This window comes from Oncorhynchus keta, chromosome 4 (genome assembly GCF_023373465.1).
Source record: "Oncorhynchus keta strain PuntledgeMale-10-30-2019 chromosome 4, Oket_V2, whole genome shotgun sequence".
Lineage (NCBI taxonomy): Eukaryota > Metazoa > Chordata > Actinopteri > Salmoniformes > Salmonidae > Oncorhynchus > Oncorhynchus keta.
In genome coordinates, this window is record NC_068424.1 from 32,636,106 (window position 1) to 32,664,052 (window position 27,947).

Below are 27,947 nucleotides of genomic sequence, written 5' to 3' on the forward strand. Positions count from 1 at the left end.
TGTCTCTGCCCTGCAGTAGTGATGATGAGACACAATCTGAGCTGAGATGAACACAGAGCAGCCCGCGGTTACAGTTAGAACGGTGCAGGAATGCAGTGTTAGGTCATCCATGCTCCCATGCAGTATCATACCCTTTCACTACCACCCCACACTACCCAACCTGTCCCGCCTCAGGTCCCACGGGTTGGCTTACCGTGTCTGTGGGTCGTTGGCTGGAGGGATAGGGCCGTGACCCTGGAGGTCCAGCACAACTGGAGATGCCATGTTACTCCTGCTTTTGACCACTTCCTCCTTCCTGAAGGCCTGGCGAACAGGCGAGGAGCGCTCCAGGGGAATGCTGCCATGAGGAGGCGTGGCCCCATGGATGTCAATCATCCTCACTTCTGCCATCCTGTGGGGGGAGGGGGCGGGGTCTTGGAGCCCAGCGTGGGCAGCTGGCTGTCTCCGTACTTCCTGGACTTCTGGCGGTAGAGTGAGGGTTGCTCCATGGCCTCGGTGGGGCTGGGCCCGCTGTAGGAGCCTGTGGAGCGGATGGAGGTGCGATGGTAGCCAGCCAGGCTGCCGTGGTCCACCATGTCCCCAGGAGGAGGGTGCCCTCCATGGGCAGGGCCGTGGCCCATCCTCCCCTCGTGGAGAAGGTACGGGTCAGCGTAAAGCCCCTCTCCCCCTCTCACCAGGCTGTGACTCTTACCGCCCATGTCCTCATCAGGTTTGACGTCCCGCCTCTCCAGGATGGCGCTGGGGCAGGGTGACACGGAGCGCACGGGAGGTGTGGCGTTAGATATGCGCTCCCGGGGCATAGTGGCGCTGCAGGGCATGGACCCCGGGCGCGGGCCGAAGGGGATCCGGGAGGGTGAGGGGGGCACGGAGTGGGCCGTGGTTGGGGACAGGGAGCCCTGCATGGGGTGGTGTGGAGGGTGGCCCATAGGTGGGTGTCTGGGGGGGTGCTGCCCATCTCTGCTGGCATACATCATCTCTCTGTGCATCTGGAGGAAACCAAAATCATGTTATTACTACTTTACACATTAGTCTACCATGTTTACCAAACACAGTAGCGTGTCAATGGAGGGTGAAGTTGCGCCACTAATGGTTAAGGTTAGGAGTGGGAGAGGGGAAACTGATCCTAGAACTGTACCTAGGGAAAACTTCACCTTGGCACATCAGTTGTCACAGCCCTCAGGTAGTCGGCCATGACACCTCCGACACACACCATGTCAGCATCCCAAATAAAACCCTATTTCCTATGTAGAGTACTACTTTTGACAAAGGCCCATAAGGCTCTGGTCAAAAGTAGTGCACTAAGTAGGGAATAGGGTGCCATTTTGGGATGCACTCCATTACTCTCTTAGGAAATAAGGCATGAGAAACCAGGGATTATCGTGTGAATAACTCCCATCTGGGGCTGTGCTAAAGCTCAACGTGGAGCGTGTTATATTTACAATATCTGCAATTACCTCTGGCTCACTGTGTGGCCTTATCTGTCCCACTCTTGTTTGTGGAGATATGCTCTGATGACGGTCGACTGACCAAAATTAAAAACATTTGCATCTGACTGGAACATTTTTTTTTTACTAAATGGAATTCAAGTAATTTAACCGACGTTTCTCAATTAGTTGTTTAATAACCCCCCCCAAAAAACAAATGTTGATTAATCGCTCAGCACTAGTTGACAGGCATTACCCAGGGATTGTTGTGAATAACTCCCTGCTCTCAACCAATCAAGAATCCAAACAACCTGTTTTATAAATGGTTTTCAACCATATGTTTAGAGAAAAGAATATCTCATCAGCACATTCTCAGGGTGAGAAAAACAGTTGATCTTGAGTTCTGTTAAGTCCACAGGGATACTTTCCCCCCTATCAATATTTTACTAACATTTCACAGACACCCCACATAGACTATACCCCCAGGCTTCTAAAATAAGATTTTACATGAAAACAAGATTTTGGGATAAGATAAGGTTTTGGGATGTTGGCAGCATATTCCCATTTCTTTTAAGCTAGGAGATTACTTTGAGTGTTTCTTTAAGGTTCATGCAAGCTTGTGAGCTCAATTGCCCCTGGTTGCTGATAACAGTATGTCTTTAAAAACAGCCCACATGTGAGAACACTGAGAGAGAAGGATTTCAACTATGTGCGTACAGGCAGGAAAGAAGTAGCTGGTAAATTAACAACAGGTTCCGTTGTCTGGCACAGCTTTTTTAAACAGGCAGCTTGGCCTGCAATGACCACCCGTGAAGGACCCCAGAGTACCGGTGGATTTTGAAACTAACTTCATTCAGCTACAGCGAAGTTAAAGGAAAGGCATGACTGAAGCAGCTCTCTGATTTATGGAGTTAAAAGTGGGCAGAGAGTATGTGTAGCTTTACACAGAGGAATGTACGGGTCAGCGTTGTGAGAGAGAGTTCATTTCTTCAGGATGCACGACTACTGCTGTGGTTTAGTGTCTCTGGTGGCCGGCCACCTGCTTTGGAGGCAAATGAATAGTCTAACATCAATCCAATTATCTGATCTGAATCAACACAATGCTTCCACATACTTTACATACATACTTGATGTTTCCGTTACAGGAGCCTGGGGTTACTGTACAGTACTAATACATACACACGGCCAAAATGATGGCTGTTGGAGATGTTTTGTATACAGTGACTTTCTTTGACTTGACTACTATTGTGATCTCTCTCTGCGTGTTTTGTTGTTCATACTTGAATAATCCACTCATCTCCCTGATCTCTTTGATTAAACACTAAACCCACCATTCAGAGGATCTCATCTGGCGACTGTTTGATGCCCCTACGTATGACCACCAAGAGTTCTCTCTGGAGTCAGACAGTTTAAATGTGCCGTTGCCAAGCTGGTAGTCATTGTATAAGAGAGAGAGAGAGAGAGATATTGCCCATGAACTGTCATCATAACAATGAATAGCCCTATTTGCTCACCCAAGGACTCCAGTGGAGACCAATAGAGATACACCATGTCTCACTAGTTCTCCATCAGAACTCTTTCATGTTCAGCCAATCCTGATTCCCGCTGGTGTGTATCTGGCCCGGTGCCGGACTCTCAATAGCCTGGTCTAGTACCCATATGAAACTAGATTGAGCGGACTTTCTGAGACTCTCCCAGACCTGCTGTCCTAATGAGAACCTTAAGGAGACAGTGGAAAGAAATACAGTAGATTGAGGTCTTTAAAAAGTCCACATGAGCCAAACTCAAACCAAATGTTCCCAATTTCACTGCGTGTTCGTCGCCATCTTCGGATGGGTTTATTTTTTATATTTTTTTAAAGGCAATGTTTTATGTGTCTGCGGACAAACCTGGAATTGCTGCCTTGTAAGGTCATGATATTGAAGACACAAAGTGGTCTTGCAAGAGGGTGAAAGGAATTGCTTACTTCAGGTACAATTGGCAAGCCATCACAGTCTGCATAGAACAGCTGTGCTTGACCTCATACAACTACTTGGGGCCTTTTCTTTGTTAGGGCGAAGTATGTAGTACTTTGTCCACCTTGGCAAAGAAAATAATAATCCTATTAAACCATCAGAGAAACCGTTTTAACATCGAGCATTTCCAAGAGAGGAGACGCGTGAAAACATTTGACTTTGACACCAAGGTGTTTGAACTCAGTAGCTTGCGCTTTCCACTCGTCTCCATTACAAGATGTTCCATAGCCTTCGAATAGAATATTCCCAGAGAGATTTTTCTTGAACAATATACAAATAAAGACGGTGTGTTTTCACTTATCAGCCAATGAGCGAGTTTGTCTTTGTTAGCTGCGGATCCAGCCCAGTCTTGAGTCTTTGTTCAGGCTTTTAGCTTTTGTCTCCTTTCACCTCTCACACAACACATCAGATGTCACACCCTCCCTATTATGCTGCTCATTGCTGTCCACTTCTAGAAAGAACCATTCGGTAAACACTTAATCATTTCTGGAACATTAAACATGATTTGTGTATCTTATACAGTACACTGGATCTTTCTTAATATGCAAGCCCGTTGATAAGCCTTGTGGAGAATGTTAGAATCTTAAGAATTCCCCTTCTAGATTTAGTTTTTGGTTTCTACAGATGTAACCTATGACTCATAACCTGAAGTGAACAATGGCTTGTTTGTTACAACTAGGAGCAGGAAGGAGGATTAATTGTTTGAGACTAGCAATGTGAAATGTAAATGTAAATGTAAGATTATTACCCTTCTCGCCATGATGTTGTCATCCTCAAATGTCCAGCTATGAAGACATGAAAGTACTGAAATGGAAAGGTGTCCTATTTTGGGGGGGGACTTCCTACTCAGTTATTGAACTAGAAGGGATTGAGTTACCACCTATACAAGCAGCCCTTCTCATTGCCCAGCTCTGACCTATTATAGCGCACACCTAGGGACACTTTAATACCTACCCTGTATTCTGATAATGACACTAGATAGATTACCTTGCTGAGTCTGGTAAGAACATTACAAAGAATAAAATGGTGATGCCTATTTAATAGGCTACTTGACTGTCAGGAATATATGGCTTATGTACAGTAGAAGTGTTTTATTCCAGTCACCTCTTACAATTCCCTGATGTAAATGAAGCATCCTGTGTCTGGTCTGCATGGAAGCATACACTGTAACAGAATACTGTAAATTATACAGTTATTTTTTGTATTATACTCCAGCATACTGTAAATGATGGTGCATTGTGGGAAGATGTGGGTGGTACTGTAATTCCACCCCACAGAATACATTACATTTTTTTTTTAGCGCCAAAAACCTTTTAACCACTAGTGGTGCATGTTATTGTTGTTTCTGTCTCATTAACATCTTTTGAGGTGTGCCTTGAAAGAGGCTATATTTGTTGCACCTGTGAGTGAGAACGCTGCACCAATTGAACTCCTCTGTGGTTATAGTATCCCATCAATTTAAAATGTATATAGGGAACAGACTGGAACGGCAGCAAGTCTTAACTGGTGGAGAATTTAGCCATGTCTGGTTTTGCCCTGTAGTCACTGCCAGTTTGGAAGCCTTTGTTAAAGCCTGTAGAAGTGCAAGTGATATGAAACACCAACTATTCATTAACATTCTGTAACGTTTGTAAACACTTTACCTAGCAGCCATCCGCCTTGCACCAATCCCTTTATATCACAGTGAAATACAATCCCCACCTATCAATGAATTCATTCATTCACACCGATTACGGTAGCATAAACTTCTTTTTTTACAATATAATAGAGTACATTTTACAGTATTGTACTGTGTGTCATTACACTGTACTTGCTTCGATACTGCATTTATTTTTTTACAGTGTACTGTAATACACAATCACTGAAACACACCATCTTTCTTGCCACTGAGCTGCCTGTAAAGCCACTGTAAAATCCACGGTAACCCCTTAACCGTGTACTAATTATCGTTGCACACGTGTAGTCACCATATGAGTGAGCATGGCTACCGCTAACTTAAATAACCCCACTAATCCAGTTAACCCCCAGCACATCTGGAAACAATCTCTGAGAGGAAAACAAAACAACTGGAGACCAATAGCAGAAATACGATCGCACTGATTTCTTAGAGAAGACGGGACAATGGATAGTCCTACTGAGACGTGCAGCAGGGATCCACCACTCCAAACGCTGCGTCTAAACAGGTGCAGGCCTCATTTGGTTATTATTTGCTCTTTGGTTATTTGTTTTTGCTCTTTTCCAAGAATGCCAGTATTTGGCTTCGCAATTAAGAGAGCCGGCGAACACAAGGAGGTATCAGAAAGGCGTATTTGTCTCGAAACGTGTTTTAGAAAAACATCTGCACTCTCAGCTTTACATCTGTCAAGAATAAAGCCACTTGTGTGTGTGCGTGCATGCACACATTTGCGGGTGTTAAAATCTCGGCGCTGAGGTAAAAATTGTTGTGAGTCATATCTGAGTGTCGATTTCCGGAGGGATTGAACTGTTAACCAGGTGGTGTTGTTGTTACACGACAGTGTTGAGTTCATTTCCATTAACTCTGGGGCGCCAGGTAGCCTAGTGGTTAGAGTGTTGGACTAGTGACTGAAAGGTTGCTAGATCGAATCCCCGAGCTAAAAAAAGGTAAAAACCTGTGGTTCTGCCCCTGAACACGGCAACTAACCCACTGTTCCTAGGCCGTCATTGTAAATAAGAATCTGTTCTAAACTGACTTGCCTAATTAAATAAAGGTTACATTTGAAAAAACAATATTAATTAAAACTCTCTGATAGAAAAGACATGGGAGGGGCCTCATTATCATCTTTACCTGCATGCTTTGTTGCAGGTTGCTTTTTTTAAAGAATAGTTTGTTTTAATATCTATGTTTCTAAATAGACATTGATTGATTAATTGAACTTATATGACACGAAGATAAATGACCTACATTTTTCTAAACTAATCCAATCTGTAAGTGGTTGGACTTATTTCACCCGTTATTGAGATGGTTATCCCAGTTTAGATGGTTTAGGTAGTCTCTTTATCAATCTTCTCTACGTGGTCCCTGGAAGAGGAATCAAGACGGTGGACCGAAGCACGTTTGTTTGAAATGAAAAAAAACGTTGCGGCAGCTATTGGGTATAGAAGAACATCAAGACCAAGCAGCTGCTTTACAAGTGGGATGCACTGTTGAGCACTACATCCCCCAGGGTTTGGCTGATTGTACGGAGATTGTGACAGCCGGTTAAATAGCGTCCCTTGAGAGGTCTACAACCAAATGTATGTCTGGAGAAGTGCAGTATTATCATAAGAAGACGTAAGTACACTTAAGTATACTTGCAATACAGAGGAATGGAGAGAGAAAGAGAGGCAGAGGAGGTCTAAGAGAGAGAGAGAGGGAGGAAGCGGGTGAGCTTGAGTCAGTTAAAATGACAGAAAAAAAGGGAGATGGCATGTTAAAGAAGAATGGTAGAAAGTGTAAGCAGAGTGAGCTGTGCGCCGGATCGAAGACAGAAGGAGAAATGGAAGTGAATGAGGGCGAAGTATCTGAGGTGGTAGGTGTGGTGAAGTTCTCAGAGCCCAATACTTGCACTGAGGGTCAGGATAAAGTTGACAGTACTTTGACAGTAGGAGTGAAGTTTTTGGAAAAAGTGGACCCTTGCCTTTTGGCTGATCCATTTGTGGATTCATGGTGGGTGAAAACAGAGTTGGGTGCTGTGGAATCAGTGAAGGTAACCAGAAGTGGTCTTGTGATAATTGTTTGTTTCTAGTCAGAGGGAGCAGGCACTCCTCGTTAAACGAATGGGGGCAAGAGATGTGAATTGTTTTGCCCTCTAGAAAAGGGTGCCATTGAAAGGAGTGATTACTGGGGTAGCGGTAAATGTGAAAGTTGACCAACTGAAGCGGAAGATTCCCGGTGTTTGTGATGCTCGTCGTTTGGGCGGCGTGAGTGGTGAAAGAGAAGAGTCGTTGTATGTTCTTTTGAGTTTTGATGTTGAGTCTTTACCTGACAAAGTGATGTTACGTTTTTGTGCCGAATGCATTACGTTGTTTCAGGTGTCAAGCTTATTGGCATGTGTCAGCAGTGTGTAGGAGGGAGGTTCCTAGGTGTGCATGAGACAAAGGAATGTGTAGCATTGGGGAAAGTAGTGGTATGTGTCAATTGTAGGGGTGCCCGTGGGTCTGGGGATCATATATGTCCAGTGCGAGAGAGGCAGGTTGAGGATTCCAGGGAGGGATCCTGAGAGGAGTGGTGTGAGTGATAAACCAACAAGTGGTGTTTCAGTAAGATTGGATTATAGGCATTTATAGCAATGTTTATCAACTGTACTGCAGGGATGGAAGGTCAGTCGCAGACATTGTGGTAGCAGCTGCAGAGAGGTTTTGCGTGTGCGAGACTTGATGTCAGAAGAGTTACAGGGTGTGTTAAGTGGTGTTGTCCCATCCTTTCAGGCTATGGCCTGAAGTAGGACTAAATAGATTTAAATAGTAGGGTGGTGGGTTTTTTTGTGTATTTTTTTAGTGTAGGGTTAGATGGCAGGACATTTGTTGATTAATTTAAAAAATATATATTTTAAGCAAAGTATAAGGGACTTATACTTCAGTCTAGTAGGTGGCGGCAATGCAACATTTATTGGCTGCCAACAGCCGTTAAACCTCATCGAATAAAAATATTCCCTACCTTGGCAGTCATTCAAACTGCAGATTGTGTGTGATTTAAAAAGTTTCAATCGTTGGCTATCCTAGCTCCAATAGAAATGATATAACACTTTGTAAGCCAGCATTTTTTGACTTGCCGATGTGGCCTGCAAACCAGGAGTTTCAGACCAGTGTGTTAGGGTAAAACTAGCCTTTCCAAGTATGACATTGTAAAAAACAAGTTATCTATTGTCATCAGCGTTACTTTTATGATAAAATATTCACTTATACACTCACTGACAGCCATCGAAACACAGGCATGGTACCTCTAAAATGCACTTGAATGGCACCCTGGGAAATACATATGCAAATACAGTAAGGCTTAAAACATCACCCAAAAATGTGTTACGGTAATACGACAGGTGTTAATTCCCTAAGCCTGAGAAAGTGTAAGAGCATCAGCTTTAATGAAGTGTTAATTTAAGTCTGAATATGTAACACCCATTGTGTTAGGGACCCAACACTCTCGGGGTGTTAGTTTATCAATACTTTGAAAAGTGTTAGTTTAACACTATTTCAGTAAATCACATATAATTACTAAGAAACTGTTCAATTTAACACTGTGGGTGTAAAAATCATGATCGCAAATTTTCTTTGTGAGTGTGTGTGTGTGTGTGAGTGTGAGTGTGAGTGTGAGTGTGTGTGAGTGTGAGTGTGAGTGTGAGTGTGAGTGTGTGTGTGTGTGTGTGTGTGTGTGTGTGTGTGTGTGTGTGTGTGTGTGTGTGTGTGTGTGTGTGTGTGTGGACACTTCAGCATTAAAGTGTGTATATGACTTTGCCCAGTCTGTATTTAAAGGGAAACCTGCCATAAGCTATTATGGCTCATTTGCATACCATAGCAAAAAAAATGAATGGACTAATTTGTTTCATTTGTCAAATTCAAACAGAGAAACCATTTGGAGACCAGCGACTTCAAATCCACTTTAGTTTTCAGAATACTACACACAATTATAGCTGTATAACGTCATGGGCAGGTCCTTCAATGAGGCAATCTGTGATTGGTACAGTTGAAGTCGGAAGTTTACATACACTTAGGTTGGAGTCATTAGAACTCGATTTTCAACCACTCCACAAATTTCTTGATGAACAAACTATAGTTTTGGCAAGTCGGTTAGGACATCTACTTTGTACAAGTACTTTTCCCAACAATTGTTTATAGAAAGATTATTTCACTTATAATTCACTGTATCACAATTCCAGTGGGTCAGAAGTTTACATACACTAAGTTGACTGTGCCTTTAAAAAGCTTTAGAAAATGATATCATGGCTTTAGAAGCTTCTGATAGGCTAATTGACATAATTTGAGTCAATTGGAGGTGTACTTGTGGATGTATTTCAAGGCCTACCTTCAAACTCAGTGCCTCTTTGCTTGACATAATGGGAAAATCAAAATAAATCAGCCATTACCTCAGGAAAAACAATTGTAGACGTCCACAAGTCTGGTTCATCCTTGGGAGTAATTTAGAAATGCCTGAAGATACCATGTTATTCTGTAAAGACAATAGTACGCAAGTATAAACACCATGGGAACACGCAGCCACCATACCGCTCAGGAAGGAGCGGTATTCATCCTAGAGATGAATGTACTTTGGTACGAAAAGTGCAAATCAATCCCAGAACAACAGCAAACGACCTTGTGAAGATGCTGGGGGAAACGGGTACAAAAGTATCTATATCCACAGTAAAACGAGTCCTATATCAACATAACCTGAAAGGCCACTCAGCAAGGAAGAAGCCACTGTTCCAAAACCGCCATAAAAAAGCCAGACTATGGTTTGCAACTGCACATGGGGACAAAGATCGTACTTTTTGGAGAAATGTCCTCTGGTCTAACGAAACAAAAATAGAACAGTTTCGCCATAATGACCATCGTTATGTTTGGAGGAAAAGGGGGGAGGCTTGCAAGCCGAAGAACACCTTCCCAACTGTGAAGCACGGGGGTGGCAGCATCATGTTGTGGGGGTGCTTTGCTGCAGGGGGGACTGGTGCACTTCACAAAATAGATGGCATCATAAGAGGGAAAATTATGTGGATATATTGAAGCGACAACTCAAGACATCAGTCAGGAAGTTAAAGCTTGGTTGCAAATGGGTCTTCTAAATGGACAATTATCCCAAGCATACTTCCAAAGTTGTGGCAAAATGGCTTAAGGACAACAAAGCCAAGGTATTGGAGTGGCCATCACAAAGCCTTGACCTCAATTCTATAGAACATTTGTGGGCAGAACTGAAAAAGCATGTGTGAGCAAGGAGGCCGACAAACCTGACTCAGTTACACCAGCTCTGTCAGGAGGAATGGGCCAAAATTCACCCAACTTATTGTGGGAAGCTTGTGGAAGGCTACCTGAAACATTTGACCCAAGTTAAACTATTTAAAGGCAATGCTACCAAATACTAATTGAGTGTATGTAAACTTCTGACCCACTGGGAATGTGATGAAAGAAATAAAATCTGAAATAAATCATTCTCTCTACTATTATTCTGGCCGCACATTCTTAAAATAAAGTGGTGATCCTAACTGGCCTAAGAAAGGGAATTGAGGATGTCAGGAAATGTCAGGAATTGTGAAAAACTGAGTTTAAATGTATTTGGCTAAGGTGCATGTAAACTTCCGACTTCAACTGTACATCAATGTTTTGACTTTTAAATAAAGCCATTCATTCTTGAAAAATATTGGTTGCTGTTTGAATCCCAGATTGCCCTTGTCAATACTGCCAGTGTCATATTGACTAGATGAGAGTAAAGTCCATACCCTAACTCATATGGTCTGTATTTCTGCTGCAATAGTTTATGTGTCAGGGGCCTAGGGTCAGTCTGTTATATCTGGAGTATTTCTCCTGTCTTATCCGGTGTCCTGTGTAAATTTAAGTATGCTCCCTCTAATGCTCTCTCGCTCCCTCTCCCTCCCCTCCCGGAGGACCTGAACCCTGGGACCATGCCTCAGTTCTACCTGGCCTGATGACCCCTTGCTGTCCCCAGTCCACCTGGTCGTGCTGCTGCTCCAGTGTCAACTGTTCTGCCTGCGGCTATGGAACCCTGAACTATTCACCGGATGTGCTACCTTATCCCAGTCCTACTGTTTTCGACTCTCTCTCTCTACCGCACCTGCTGTCCCTAACTCTGAATGCTCGGTTATGAAGAGCCAACTGACATCTACTCCTAAGGTGCTGACCTGTTGTACCCTCTACAACCACTTTGATTATTATTATTTGAAACTGCTGGGGGGTGGTGCTCTCGTGTGTGTTGGAGACCGATGAGTGAGTGTGTGTGTGTGTGTGTGTGTGTGTGTGTGTGTGTGTGTGTGTGTGTGTGTGTGTGTGTGTGTGTGTGTGTGTGTGTGTGTGTGTGTGTGTGTGTGTGTGTGTGTGTGTGTGTGTGTGTGTGTGTGTGTGTGTGTGTGTGTGTGTGTGTGTGTGTGTGTGTGCGAGAAAAACAATGCCCATAGATCTCAATTGCATAAAAACAATTGTCCGTCATTATATATCATAGCAAAACATTTTCCTGGATCTAATTTGATTCATTTATCAAATTAAGCAGAGAAAGTATTTGCAGACCAGCCACAATATTATACACAATTACAGCTGTATCACTTCACGAGTAGGTCCTTAAATGAGGCAATCTGTGATTGGTACATCGTTTAAAAAAATGTTTTTTAAATAAAGCTATTGATTCTTGAAGAATAGAACCGCTTTGTTGCTTTTTGAATCCCAGATTGCCTTTGTCAATATTGGCTGGCTCTGATAAGATCAAAGTCCATAGCCTAACTCATATGGTCTGTGTTTAAAAAAGGTCATCTGTGATTCAAAAAAACAACGAAGCAGTTACCCTGGCCTTTAAAGAGACACGCAACTTCATCTAAATCATTCACCAGTGCCTGACCAGAACAAATAAACTCAAAGTTGGTGTGTGTGTGTGTGTGTGTGTGTGTGTGTGTGTGTGTGTGTGTGTGTGTGTGTGTGTGTGTGTGTGTGTGTGTGTGTGTGTGTGTGTGTGTGTGTGTGTGTGTGTGTGTGTGTGTGTGTGTGTGTGTGTGTGTGGGTGCATGTGTGTGTGTAAAAAAAAACTACGCCGTAGGTCTCCTGGAGTCGTCTGGTAGTCTAATGAAAAAGAGTGTGTATAAATTGTTAAGCTGATAAGACAGCTCATTTGATCTGGGTTGTGTAATGTTACGTATCCGTGTGTGTGTGTGTGTGTGTGTGTGTGTGTGTGTGTGTGTGTGTGTGTGTTCACGTTTCATACCACAGCTCATAAAATATGTCTACTCCGTGTTAAACAATCAACTTTTACTTTTACGTTTTATGCCACGCATGCAGTAGTTGCTTTAGTAATAGTGGCTTCTCCTTTGTTTCCTATGTGTTCCAGTCATTTCAATAAAATACTACGCAGTGTATTCATAGGTATTCAAGAATCAATTAAAAGTAGACTCAAATATAACTTTCTTTATCGCTGATGTCCAGTACTATAGTCAAACACGGTGGAATCTGAACCCACACTCCACTTCCCATAAAGCAAAGCTACCGTCTCTCTAGAAAGACACAATGCATGACGCTGGGGCTCATTGAAAAAAAGTCATTGTGACAACTGCATTAATACTCAGTATTATTGTGTGCGTGCGCGCGCGTGTGTGTGTGTACGTGTGCACACGTGAGTGTTGCACACTGTGCTGCATGGCAATCCGCAAAGCTAAAAAGGTGTGTGATTAAGATCTCTTTTTTTTTAAATGTCCACAGTTCTGGCCCCCAGCAGGTTCTCTGGCAGGCTATTCCAGAGGCAGGGGTCATAGTATCTAAAGGCTGCCTCTCCATGCCTCTTGGTCCTAGGCTTTGTGATAGTTAAAAGGCCAGTGCCAGAAGACCTGAGGGACCTACTGGGTACATGAATTAAAAGCATGTCTGACATGTATTAGGGAGCACAATCATGGATTGATTTAAAAACCAATAGAATAATCTTAATGTATTCTAAAACTCACAGGCAGCCAGTGCAGAGACATTAAAACCGGTATAATATATGCTCTCCGCCTGGTCTTGGTCATTACCTGTGCTGCAGCATTCTGTTTGTTTTGCAGTTGACCAATGGCTTTCTTGGGTAGACCAGACAGGAGAGCATTACAGTAGTCAAGCCTGCTTGTAATAAAAGCATGGACGAGTCTCTCCTTGGAAATGTTCCTCAGGTGGTAAAAAGCTATATAGCTCACATGGAGACTTCTCTCAGCTAGATAGATAAAGCATCGGAGAGGATTAGGGAGGACAGGGGTCAGCTGGCCAGAAAGGATTTGGGGAGGAACACACAAGGAATGAGGTCTTTGCGCTTTAGTTCCGCTACATCAGCAGGAAACCAACAGGAGGAGGCAGCAGCCTTGTGGGAGATTAGCAGGAGATTTGGAGAAGAAAAGAACAGCCCTGTGAATGGAGTTTCCTTTCGGCGAGCTGCACTAAGGCACACACAAGGCTCCCTCGATCCCACCCGAAATTAGGCACGGAGAACAGAAGACCCCCGTAAACAGATTAAGGAAGACGGAGGAGGCATTCCGCTACCCAGACGCTGAGAGGGTGAGATGAGAAGGAGGACAGGAGGGAATTTAGGGAGGGGAGGATAGAGGGAGGATGAGGGGAAGGAGGGTGAATGAAGGAGGTTAGGAGAAGAAGAGTGGATTATTAGGAGAGAGGAGAGAAGAGGGTAGGATAGGGAGAGAGGTAGGGGTAGGGCCCCCATAGCCAGTGTTATTTGTACATTAGACTAACTGGACTGGCATATTCCCGACTGGAGCTGTTTCTGTGGGAACAGGCTGGCATGCTGCAAATAATAATACCTGTCATAAATAATGTACCTTTTTTACACAAGCACCACAGTAGGTGTGGACTTAGTAATTAGACTCTCTATCTTTCTTTGCCCAGACAGGAATGTGATAAGGAAGACTGAACCATACCACCCTGTCATCTGTTGACAGGTTTACCCTACAGTAAGTTTGGTTCTAGGATAGAGCTGGTTCTACCTGCTGTAAACCCTCCAGATGCCCTGCTAGCCCGAGGTTAGACCAGGGGCTCGCCTGGTTCAGTATCCCAGTTTTCGATGCTCCTCAGATGGGTCAGTACTCACCCTGGTGTCAACGTTGGTTGGTCTGGGGCCGTGACTGAAGGCCTGTGCTGGGTCCTTGTGGTACACCTTCAGGCAGGAGTGATCCGTGATATTCCTGTGGGGGGGGGGTCCAGAGGGAAAATGAGGAGGCCAGAATATATCACTATTGGATAGTGGTCTCCTATACCCAGACGTTGGTGTGTGCTCTGACATGGCTATGTCGTACACCGTCCACAGTCTGCTGTACTGAGCCATCCTGGTGTTGCGTTAAAAAAAGTGTCCAGTGGTGTTACAGTGAAAAGGATCCCTCAAATAAATCAATAAAGCTGCGTCTCGTCTGCTGGTCTTTGTTTTCCCGTGTCAATTATTGCTCCTGTGCCGTCTACTACTGAGCCAGCCCGCGAGGAGTGAACACGTGATAACTTTTACAGCCCTGATTAAAAAGAAAAAGGTTAGAGCTAGTCGCAAAGTACACAACACACCGCCGCAGGAACACTACAGATAGAGATGGAGCCAGAATACTTGTTTTTTTACTTCACTTTCAGCCTTTAAAATCACAGGGGGGGGGGGGACGGCTCATAATAATGGCTGGAACGGAGCTAATGGAATGGCATCAAACACATGGGAAACCATATTTATTTGTATTTGATACCATGCTACTGATTGCGCTCCAGACATTACCATGAGCTCATCCTCCGCAATTAAGGTGCCACAATCTCCTGTGTTCACAATGGAGTATAATCGCCCAGTGTGCAGTAAGCTTGTATTCTACAGAAATATAAATATCTTCTTTTTTTTACGTAAAAACAGGTCCTGTATGAACTGTCAATTCATTGCCCTGGGTATTGAACAGTAACTTATATCTATTGTTGAATTTTATGATGTACCAGGAAGTGGGCAAACTGGGTGAAGGTGATTGGTGACGTGACTGTGTGTGGGCATGACCGTGAGGGCAAGAAACCCTCGTCATTGTTGTCTTATGAGTCATAACCCTCTGGAAAACTCAAAAGAACAAAGACGACTTATTGTGTTTTTAAAAGGCCAGACTAATGACAAAGCTACATGTGCCTGTACATGTGCCTGTACACGCTTTCTGCACAGAGAGGAGAAGACACCACTGCTTAACACACCCTGCAACTCTTCTGACGTTAAGTCTCGCACATAGAATGTGGCCAAGTTGGCTATGGCTCACTCACTCACTTTAAATCTGAGGCTCTGGAAGAAACAAGACTGTTTATAGGTTATTTTCCGATCCTTTTGTTCTGCCAACTGAGCAGCGATGAAACGTGTCAAAACAAATGAATTCGGCCCCAGCTGAACTTTCCACTTTCTTCTACCATCACATGGGTGTGAATGAGAGGAAAAAGAGGCTCGGAGACTGGTTGCGACCCAGATGGCAACCTATTTTCTATGTAGTACACTACTTTTGACCAGGGCCCATAGGCAAACCGATAAGGCTCTGGTCAAAAGTAGTGCACTATATAGGGAATAGGGCACCAATTGGGACTCACACACGGTGTTGTTTGGATTTGTTTTGTTGGTGGTGGAACTAAAGGTTCTTCCACTATTGTGGGCACCACATCCTGAGCCCTTTCATCCACACAGCTATTGAGTTGACTGGAAAGTGTGGAGGAAGAGGATCTGTCGCAGGCTGCTTGCAGCCCGGGTCACTTCCTGTGCTGGGATAGCTCATTAGACAGGAAGTACTTAAAGAAGGGAGAAAGGAAGGCTGCTAGGTAGCTCTGAGGATCTTACACGGGTGAGACTGAGATGACACATTGGGAAGCAACCCCCAAATAACCTACTCTATAACCCAGTCTGGGAAAATAGAGACGAAACACCCACACACACATAGGTACTGGACAAAAAAAAAACACACACCCATTTACCTGACGTCGGTGAGCTCGTAGTACATGTTCCTCATGTCGTCTTTGACATAGACAGCCACACTGGGAGACTCCAGCATCTTCATGGTGAGCTGCTGGGGAAAGGCACTCACAAACAGAGCCCTGATTGTGTCTCCGCTGGTGATCTCATTGGGCATCCGGATCTGCTTAGTCTCGTCTCCGTACTGCAGGTACAGCACGCCTGGGGAGAAGACAGGGAAGGAAAGGGGGTTAATGGAGGGTTACTGAGGGGTTAATGATTGGTTGATAATGATCTGGTGACTCTTAAACATGTAGATACAGAGGTGTCACACCAGTGTTGTGTCAATGACTTTGTCCCAAATGGCACCCTATCTTCCTTAGGCCTATAATTATAGTGAATAGAGTGCCATTTGGGACGCACATTGTATTTATGCGCTATGGTGCTTGTCTTTCTGTACTGTGGCCCACCTAACTCGTGTGCAGTCCTGTCCTATTATGTGCAGTCCGACATACACCACAAACACTACCTTTACTGTATTTACAATGAGTAACTACAATATCTTTACTGTATTTACAATGAGTAACTACAATATCTTTACTATATTTACAATGAATAACTACAATACCGTTACTATATTTACAATGAGTACCTACAATATCTTTACTGTATTTACAATGAGTAACTACAATATATTTGCTGTATTTACAATGAGTAACTACAATATTTTACTGTATTTACAATGAGTAACTATAATATATTTACTGTATTTACAATGAGTAACTATAATATCTTTACTGTATTTACAATGAATAACTATAATATCTTTACTATATTTACAATGAGTAACTACAATATCTTTACTGTATTTACAATGAATAACTATAATATCTTTACTATATTTACAATGAATAACTACAATATCTTTACTATATTTACAATGAGTAACTATAACATCTTTACTGTATTTACAATGAATAACTACAATATCTTTACTATATTTACAATGAGTAACTACAATATCTTTACTGCATTTACAATGAGAATTTAGATAATGGTGAGAAAGTTAAAGACCCATAAAACTATAAGCATGGGTGTGTATGTGTGCATGCCGGCAGATGCATACAGCACATGTGCTTAAGCAGTTCGTAAGTCATGTGGGATATATGAGGGTGAGGTTGATGTGGGATGGAGAAGGAAGAGGGATGTGGCTGGGTGTCGTGGGTAGGAAGGGCGGCCATTAGCGAAGCATCGAACAGACAAAGACACTGAACTCCTGAACTCTGGGTGTGGCTTCTGTACTGCACTCCACCAAAGCATACGAAATACATTACGCACTCACAAACAACACACCCCGTGCCCACAGACAAGAACATACATTTTCAAAAGACTGACGGCTTTAAAGACGTTATATGTCCATACAGGACAGTGCAAATAAAGAAGCCCGTGAGCTTGACTTTTGTATAATGCTTTCTAGTCGAAGCCTCGTCATCTGACGTATTATAACAGATGCGCAGCTTATAAATCACTGAAATCTGAGCTTCCTGCATGCAACAGAGTGCGTACAGTACACATTGTGTGTCATTTAGGATCAGTCACTATGTAGTGTGCTGATAGAGAGGAGCTTTTCCTAACACGCAGTGGCTCCAGAAAAGGAGCGGAGCAGTAGAAACGGCTACACGTTTCCAGAAATGTAACACGAGATCCTACAGGCTCTTTTAAAAGAGAGGGAGGGACAAATCCAGGACATAAAAAGTGCTGAGCCATTCTACGGCACATACGTCTACGGCTCGACTAGGATAGACTTGTAACAACTGAGCAAACGTCCGTTTGCCATCTAACTCGCTGCTCCTTTGTGTATTGTCAGATGAAGGACCACGCAGACCCTCCTAATACGACGTGTGTTATTCAATGACTGGTTGTGCGTCCCACACACACACACACACACACACACACACACAAAAAAAGCCACTTTTTTTTAAAGGAGCGGGGCATTCCCAGTCCTTTTTGAGCTTGACTGACGAGATAGTAAAGTGTTGGAAAGAATAGGATGAGTCGAAGGGAAGTATTTGAACCCATGCCGACTCTGGCATACATGTGTGCCAAGGTCAGCGGCTGAAACCGCCGGACCGCACAATAGTGTACTATATATATATTTTTTTATCCAGTGCCCATAGTGACTATATAAGGAATAGGGTGTCATTTGGAACACACACTTGGCTTCATATTCTATTATACATGCAATGGAAAATTCCCTCAAAACCAAACTTTAATTAGCTCCTGAGACTTTGGATGGCTAAATTCTAGCGCAGAGTTGGATTGCAGGACTGTATGTGGCCGCTGATTGTCTGGTTTCACTCTCTAAATCAGAACCAAATGGCGTGGCTGCACAGCAAATGGTCAGGGGAGAACATACTTTGTCTACATCCCAAATAGCACCCTGTTCCCGATACAGTGCACTACTTTTGACCAGAGACCTGTGGGCCTTGGTCAAAAGTAGTGCACTATAAAGGGAACAGGGTGACATTTGGGACGAAGTCTTGGTTTCCAGGGCTTGCTGCTAGGTTTTATGACAGTCAGATCCTATTCCAGGCTCTGCTCTTATGCATCTCCAAATGGAACCCAATCACCTTCAATTACGTTCATTTCAAATGTAGCATAAATAGAGTTCTTTATTTCCCTCTCTTCCACAATATAAAACACAGTACAGCAATACAGAAACAACAGATCTCCCAAAACAACTACCACGGGACTGTAGTATAAATATGTTGTAGCACTACTACACATCAGCTATAAGTAACATAGAGAAAATAGAGAAACTCACTTGAATAGAGTCATTTCAAGATGTCCGCTACTGCAACTCCAGTCTTGTGTTAAGGAGTCTTCTGACTGAAGGCACTACTTCTACTGGCACAGGGCTCTTAAGGAAGACCAGATGTCTCTGGGGACACGACTGTGTGTGTGTGGGGGGGAGGTTCTGGGGTGAAGTTTCCCCAAGGTACAGATTTAGGATCAGCTTCCCCTCCCCAATCCTTAACCTTAACCATTAGTGGGGAAAATGAAAAGCTGACCCGAGATCAGCAACCAGGGGGCCACCAGAGGAATGCTGGGTAATATGCCCTCTTTTCTCCACCCCCTTCATCCCCCCATAACCCAATATGCTGCCATAACGCGTTTGTGTTTGTGTGTGTGTGTGTGTGTGTGTGTGTGTGTGTGTGTGTGTGTGTGTGTGTGTGTGTGTGTGTGTGTGTGTGTGTGTGTGTGTGTGTGTGTGTGTGTGTGTGTGTGTGTGTGTGTGTGTGTGCGTGCGTGCATATCTGTGTGTGCAGTAGTATATTATTGTAGATGTTTATGTACAATGTCTGCAATTCAGCATCTCAACCTAAGCAAGAACCCACTTTTGGCACAGAGCAGCATGCTTCCTGTTGGTTAAAGGGGTGTGCTGCCCAAATGTAAACAAGTCATTTAGAGGCACTTGAAGTAAATGAAATGAGTCAACCTAAAGTCACATTAAACTAAGATGTGTGTCCTCTGCTTACATTTTCAAATAAGCTTTTTAAGAAGCCGTATCCCTGTGAGGCTCAGAGGCTGATTACATGTTGAGATGATGAGAGTTGAAGCCCTCTCTCTCTGTTCAGTTCATCACAATTAAATGACTATCTCTTAGAAGAACTGCAGCATATGAATACAACTCTACACAACTGAAGGCGTTTGTCATATTGATGCAAATGAAGTGCCCTTTTCGTTGTTAACAAACCCCATTTCTAATCCTGCCAATAAGAGTGTGTGCGTCTGTGTGTGCGTCTGTGTGTGTGTCTGTGTGTGTTAAACAGGATGGCATATTGTTGGAGGATTCTGTAATCTCACTATGCTAAGGAAATTAATTCTAATTAAGGCTAGGAGGAAGCAGGCGAAGCAAAGGGCGAGGAGGAGTGTGGGGGAGGGGGGGGGTGAAGTGTGTTTGTGTGTGTGTGTGTGTGAGTGTTTGTATGTGTGTTTTTAAGAAAAAGCTAGCAGTCCTTGGTCTATGTGTGGTTAATAGCCCCATAATCACAGTGTGGTCATGTTGCGGTCGCCTACCTAGCGAGCGGTCCCTGGTCTGGTTGGTGGAACGCACTACGGGCAGGCTGGCACGGGAGCGGCTGCCTCTGGTGAAGGCAGAGGGGGCATCAGCCTCTGACATGGTGTCCAGAGACTCCAGAGAGGCCAGGGAGAGGTTCTCAGGCTGCTCCCCTACAATGGAGCTGCTGGGGCCGTGCGCAGGGCTTCTGCACTGGGGGGAGAAGAGGAGAAAGAGGGTAAATTAGAGGGGTCATGATACACAGGAAAAGGGTTGGGATAACTCTAGTAACTTTTAAAGTTTACCGGAATATTGCAACCCTACATAGGAAACGAACACAAACGGAAACACAATTATTGTAGGACAATTTTGTCCATCAAAAACCAACACAACACTGTGCTGCAAGCACCATTCTTCAACTAACAAAGCCATCTGAACCACACGATAGTGTTAATGCTTTTTTCTAAAGCTGCATTATGCAGAAATCCCTCCGCCAATTCCCTGGTTACCTAATTTCAATTTATGTGACAAAACAAGCATGTATATCATTCCATCTAAACTGTACCATCTAAACCGCTGTATTGTGAGGTGTCTGAAGCTGGTGTACAAAACTGAAAGTAAAAGAACGGGAAGCATAGAAATAGTGCACTTAGAACAGATATGCCGCTTCTTAGACTTGCTCTCAATGAGAATGACGGATCTATAACTAACATTTCTAGGTGAATTTGGTCAGGCCGCCCAAAAAGTTACATATTGCAGCTTTAAGAGAAAGACAAGCTTTTTAACTACAATGTTAACACAGTGAGAACACCAGTGTCATTTTTTGGCTCCCAGCCATGCATTCCAGTCTATTTGGGTGTAATTTGTTTGCATCAATGCAGATAGCAGACACACAGACTGACACCACCTGCTATATTCCACACAAGCACACACTATGATTTTCGCAGTTGCAAAAAACAAGGGGGGAGGGGCAGTAATTCGGGTGTGCTGGGGCAGTAATTTGTGTGTCTTGGATTCCCCCCCCCCCCTCTTTGACTAATGTGGACAGTGTTTTTGGCAGGAGAACACAGATCAGGTGAGGGGAGGTGGAGAGGGCAGGAGAGCAAACGCACACACACACACACACACACACACACACACACACACACACACACACACACACACACACACACACACACACACACACACACACACACACACACACACACACACACACACACACACACACACACACACACACACACACACACACACACACACACGTTAGTTGGGATGCAGACAGAGCCACATGTCCAGGCATGATGCAGATAAGACACCCCCTGTTGTATTTTCGCACTATGATTTTCCATGTTGCAGCTGCTAAAAAAAACAAGACAAGCGGTCCCTAAGCCTTATCATGCATGTTTCTCTCTTGCCAAGCCTCCCACAACTTGAAGTGTTAATACCCACACTACCATGCTTTTTTTTTGTTGCTTATGGTGCAGGTAGTTACAGGCCCAAAATCGACATTGTAGAAAAAAAACACAAATAACTCCATTTTTCTTTCCGGTCAGAGATCTTTTTCAAGCTTCGCACAACAACCGAGGGGAAAGGGTGTAGTTAGGGTGATTAAAGTCACCAATGAGTCCACCAGGCAGGCAGTCCTGTGGGCCTGGCAGAATAATAGAGAATGTGGAGCTCATTGAGGATCTTGGTAGTGTTGTAGGGTGTGCCAGGCTGACAGTGTGACTAACACAGAGAGGAGAGTACACAGAGAGCCCTTTATCAAGCTAATGGCTCCACGGACACAGTCAGGATAACTACAGTCATTGCGCACACGCACATGCATAAACACACACACAAAGCACTCTGAAAGGTGATGGTGAGTGTGGGGAGAGGGGAGAGGGGGGAAGGGGAAGCGGTGGGGCAGTAATTTGCATGTGCTGGATACCCCCACCCCCCAGCCCTTTGACTAATGTGGACAGTGTTTTTGGCAGGAGTACACAGATCAGGTGAGGGGAGGTGGAGAGGGCAGGAGAGGTCAACACACACACACACAGGCCAGTTGTGATGCAGACAGAGCCACACGCCAAGTCGTGATGCAGATAAGATAAAAGGCAGACTAACTGTGTGGGGCAATTGGATTTTCAGCAAGTACCTCTGAATGTCAAGCTCAGAATGGAGAGAAGACAACATGCCCTGTAATGACTGATGAGAGAGAGAGAGAGAGAGAGAGAGAGAGAGAGAGAGAGAGAGAGAGAGAGAGAGAGAGAGAGAGAGAGAGAGAGAGAGAGAGAGAGAGAGAGAGAGAGAGAGAGAGGGAGAGAGAGAGAGAGAGAGAGAGAGAGAGAGAGAGAGAGAGAGAGAGAGAGAGAGAGAGAGAGAGAGAGAGAGAGAGAGAGAGAGAGAGAGAGAGAGAGAGAGAGAGAGAGAGAGAGAGAGAGAGAGAGAGAGAGAGAGAGAGAGGAAGGAAGAAGCAGGGAAGTGGGGAAGGGGAGAGATCGAGGAGAGGCAGATGGTCATCCAACATATCAAGAAACACAGCAATGTGAACAGAACAGAAAAGGTCACAATCGGAAATGCTCCTGTGTGTCCAATACATGTGAGATCGTCTCGTTTTGGAGCGAGATGATAGCGTACTGTGCAGTATCTGCTCTCCAGCAGCTCCAACATAACAACCGCCTAATCCCTTGCTTTAAATAGCTGTATGATTGTTTTGAATAGTCATCACTCTTCTCACCAGCGCCCTCGTTATTATCCAGACTAGCTCTGTGCTGAGTCACCATATGATATTGTTGACTTGATAAGACGTGTAACCTTCGGTGTCACCACCACAGGCGGGACCTGTCACCTGACACAGCAGCAGCATCCTCTGTCCATATCTGGTCAAAGGGTAGTGCACTACATAGGGAATAGGGTGTAATTTGGCACGCTGACTGAGCGCTGGGAACACCAACTCCATTAGAATACGCTTACTCCATCTATTTTGAGTAGATAGTTAAGGTCCTTTATATGCATGGCCCAGGATGAGTCACGTGGAGGGTCGGGTTCAGTTGACGTGTCATCCGAAACCATGATGCATGCTCGGTAAATTGAACCGAATTGTAATTATTTATGAGTTTACCCAATTATGTTGAGGTAGATACAGTACCAGGCTGCTACTCTGAAAACCAGGCAGTGTTATACAGTATACAGTACATGCGACACGTGGTAGAATACTTACTGAGGCTGAGCAGAACGGAGCGAGATGCTTGAGCCAATTGTATTATGTGGATAAAATGGAAGATAGACCTACCACCTCTCTGGGGATAGTGGTGAAGGAGTTTACACACAACACCAAATGACAAGGTGTCCATCGGATGAGCTTAGCAGGTTATTTCCTCCCCCGCACACACACACACACACACACACACACACACACACACACACACACACACACACACACACACACACACACACACACACACACACACACACACACACACACACACACACACACACACACACACACACACACTCTCTCTCTCTCTCTCTCTCTCTCTGGCAGGTGCTCTACTTGGCACCCCTCTATCACAGAAAAGCCACTTCCGGTTCCCGCTGAAACCACTTCCTGATAGTGAAAACCACGGTTTAACCTATGATTACAACCGCCTACCTGCTGTTAGACACATCGACCCGGTCACGGCTGGGAGGAGAGACCTAAATTCCACATATAACTCTGTGTGGCTTAGTTAGCTATGACAGTCAGTCAAGGGTAACCACAGTGCACTTACTATTTTAACACTGAGTATCATATCATATTTAGATCATTTACTGCACAACATGGCACTGAGAAGTGAGCCAGTGTCATACAGACATAAATACAATTGTCACATGTAAAGATATGTAGAAGTTACTGTGAAATTGATGAACAAAACAAATATATAAGACAATTATTGAAGTACTTCAATGTTGATGATTTTGTCAGGGGTTCTCAAAGAGGTACTGCAAGGGGTCTGTGGACAGATCTCCCCCAAAAATGTTTTACATTTACATTTTTATGAACATTACTAACAACAGCTAAAACTAATTTTGGGCAAGGGATCCGTGGAATAAGTTTAGAGGGTGTAATATAATAGAATGTAATATTATTAATCAAAAATGTATGTTCTTAGCCCTGGGCAACATGGGCCTGGGAGGCTCACAAGGATATTGGTATCCACAGTATCAATTTCAACTCAATACTTTACAAATTAGATTTTTTGTTAAATTCTTTACATAAATTACCTGTAATTCAAGTTAAAACTGCACAGTTTTCTCTCTGAAAAATGTTCCTTCCCAGAGCCCGAGATTTGGTTCGTCCGGCCACGCACTTCCGAAGTCAGAGTAAAACTCCTTTTATGCTATTTTTCTCACTTGAGTTGTGTTCTGATTTTGTGATTTTCTATCACAATAGGGGTCCACGGCCCCAAAAAAGTTCTTTGGATTATGTAGCCTGACTACTCACACTAAATTCTTCCCCTGCTCTGTCTTTCGATAAATACTTTAGTCTGAGACTGCCATCATGGAAGTCATTTGTGGTGACGAGGGGCGATGTACAAAACAAAATCATCAGCGACTGGAACGTCTCTAACCAATCAGACTCTCAAAGCCAATGACACATTTTCAAACCGCCCCTTTACCCACGTGTTCTCACTCTGGCCCAAGCCATCGGTTTCTGGACCAATCGGATGGCCCCGAATGTGTTCGCATTCGGTGAAGGGTCGGGAATGTACTCAGATCCAGACTCATTGCGGAAAAGAAGCTAACGTCCACGGGCGTGGCGTAGCGTTTGGCCAGGCAAATGATTATGACCTTTGGGAAGAAATTAATCAAACACATTCAGTCTGAATAGCATTACAATATCAAGGTAATTTAATATAATTATGATATTATTCCGTGAGAACATGTTCTGTTCTCACCTGACTTCAAAGTCTATACAGAAGAATGAATCACGAGGTATAAAAAAAAAAAAGAATGCTCGGGCGTGCCTTTGAGTTGCAGTTTCTCCATTGTTCCTGTTTTATTTCCAAAATGGTTTCCCGAGGCAGGGTACATTGGGCTTTGCCGCACAAAGGTGTTTGATGTCTGATGCGTTGTTATACTGAATGACATTGAATACATTCCTTTTTTTAATAAATGTCTTTATTACTCTAGCGCCGTCAAATGTAAGCATTGGTTTAGCTGCTATACATTAGTTTTACTGGCTCTTTACTGATTTAGCTAAATTGACATTTTTTTATCGTAGCATTTTACTTTGTGTGTGTGTGCGTGTGTGGATGGGTGGGTGGGTGTGTGTGTGGATGGGTGGGTGTGTGTGTGGATGGGTGGGTGTGTGTGGATGGGTGTGTGTGTGTGTGATGGGTGTGTGTGTGGATGGGTGTGTGTGTGTGTGTGTGTGGTGTGGATGGGTGTGTGTGTGTGTGTGGATGGGTGTGTGTGTGTGTGTGTGTGGGTGGGTGTGTGTGTGGATGGGTGGGTGGGTGGGTGTGTGTGGGATGGGTGGGTGTGTGTGTGTGGGTGGGTGTGTGTGTGTGGTGTGTGTGTGTGTGTGGGTGGGTGTGTGTGTGTGGATGGGTGGGTGTGTGTGTGGATGGGTGTGTGTGTGTGGGGTGGGTGTGTGTGTGTGTGGGTGGGTGGGTGTGTGTGTGGGTGGGTGGGTGTGTGTGTGTGTGGGTGGGTGTGTGTGTGGATGGGTGTGTGTGTGTGTGTGTGGGTGGGTGTGTGTGGTGTGTGGATGGGTGGGTGTGTGTGATGGATGGGGTGTGTGTGTGGATGGGTGGGTGTGTGTGTGGATGGGTGGGTGTGTGTGTGGATGGGTGGGTGTGTGTGTGGTGTGTGTGGTGTGTGTGTGTGTGTGTGTGTGTGGGTGTGTGTGTGTGGATGGGTGTGTGTGTGTGGATGGGTGGGTGTGTGTGTGGATGGGTGTGTGTGTGTGTGGGTGGGTGTGTGTGTGGATGGGTGGGTGTGTGGATGTGGTGGGTGTGTGTGTGTGGATGGGTGGGTGTGTGTGTGGATGGGTGTGTGTGGATGGGTGGGTGTGTGTGTGGATGGGTGGGTGTGTGTGTGGATGGGTGGGTGTGTGTGTGGATGGGTGGGTGTGTGTGTGGATGTGTGTGTGTGTGCACTCTGACTCTTTGTTCTTTGTTCCAGGAAAGCTGACCTGTATCCAGGACATCCTACTACTGTCATTCACGGAACAACGGTCCGACGTGCTGCCATCAAAGGTAAAAGTCAGGTCTGTGTGCGCATGTGCACAGTGCCAGTGGCGGGGATACTGCATCTACTGCTTTTCAAAAGTGTCAAATCAGGTACATTTTTGGTTCATAAAGCCGAAGAACATTTTCTGGATTCACAAACGATCAGATATTCCACAAGAAAAAAAAACGTATGGATGAAAATCCAAGATAAAACACAAAATTCCATAAGATTGTCTAAACATCTGGCCCTGACACATACATTAAAGGAAAAGTCCACTCAAAAATGACCTTTTGGTCGTTTTTTCGTCAGTCCACTATTGATACAGTCCCAAAAAGTTTTGCATGTCAGCAGTCAGGTTTTCAAGATATTGGACTTTCAAGAAGCAAAGTGTCACCTGCCACATCATCACGATGATGCGTTTTGCTTTAAGATTGTGTGTCTTGGTTTCAGCCAGACGAGCAGATATACAGTACAGTGCCAAGACGTGGTGATTCAATTGAATTATGATAGTTAAAAATAATCACTGCTTCTATCAAAGACTTGCTGTGGCAGCCAATTCATGGAGAATATAGTCATGCCTGCCAGGGGGCTGGACTGATTTCTGCGAAACAGAATCAACTTCACAAGTAACGTTTTCTAGTATTTGTTTAAGACCGCTTAAAGCACCAAGTGGTGTAGAGAATGACAGAAATAGCATCTATGGCAATGTCCAAAATCTGGCGTGCCTACTACTGACTTAAACTGCATACCGTGTACTAATCATACTACATACTATTTAGAATGTACCGTTTAGTAAAAACAATAATGCATTAAGCAACACGTACCAGCATACTAGGCTGAGAATGACTGAAAATGTGTCATCTAATGGGCAATTGCGTTGATTCCCGCCATTGGTTCCATTGGGTACAAGCGCGTCCCCTCAGCTGATTATCAGCTGTTGTCAAACATCAAGTCACGACTCTCTTTCTCAATAGTGTACAGCGGATTCTACTGGATGAAAAGTCGAAATTAGTAAAACACCCTGGCATTTAAAGCCTATTACATTTTAGAAATGGCACATACTGTAAAACATAGTTTTTTTCCCTTTTCCTCGCATAACCAAAATGTCAAGGAATTATACTCTATTCGTTATTTATGAGTTGAATTAGAAACAAAGACATGACTAGTTAATATCTAGGTCTATTTTGGTGTATCACCCTCACTCTCACGCACACACACACACACACTTTTGCTTACCAAACTTCTCCTCTTTCAGACATTAAAGTGTGTGCAAAAGCTCATCAAGTTTAGGCCCCACACTGGTGATGTCAGCAAGCCTTTTCACTTAAAGCAGAAATCCACTGGTTGTGGGCAGTCCCTATGTCACCCCACCTCTTGTGTTGTGTTTTCACTTTGAACGAAAACAAGGAGGCTGGTCGTACGATGCTCTGGGCTGGCATTCTGGGCAAGGTGTGCCTTTTCACTAAATCCCGCCCACTCAAATTACATTGGTAGAGAGAGAGGAAGTGGGAATTAACTTTCTACAGCCGCTAAAGATAAACACAGCAGACGTAGCCGTCAAGCCACGAAGTTAACAGGCTAACTTGGTTATAAAGGCAACCCAGCAATGCCAACACTGATCTGAACAGGAGAACCTT

General features: G+C 44.2%; 1 protein-coding gene across 1 annotated transcript in view; it reads right to left on the reverse strand.

Moving 5' to 3' along the window:
* LOC118373923 (sickle tail protein homolog) overlaps positions 1-27,947 on the reverse strand; it is a 156,181-nt gene that overhangs the window by 21,488 nt on the left and 106,746 nt on the right. Inside the window, 5 exon segments of the mRNA XM_035760257.2 lie at positions 194-404; positions 407-986; positions 14,208-14,301; positions 16,076-16,274; positions 20,133-20,325. Of these exon segments, the coding sequence (XP_035616150.2) occupies positions 194-404; positions 407-986; positions 14,208-14,301; positions 16,076-16,274; positions 20,133-20,325 (1,277 nt within the window).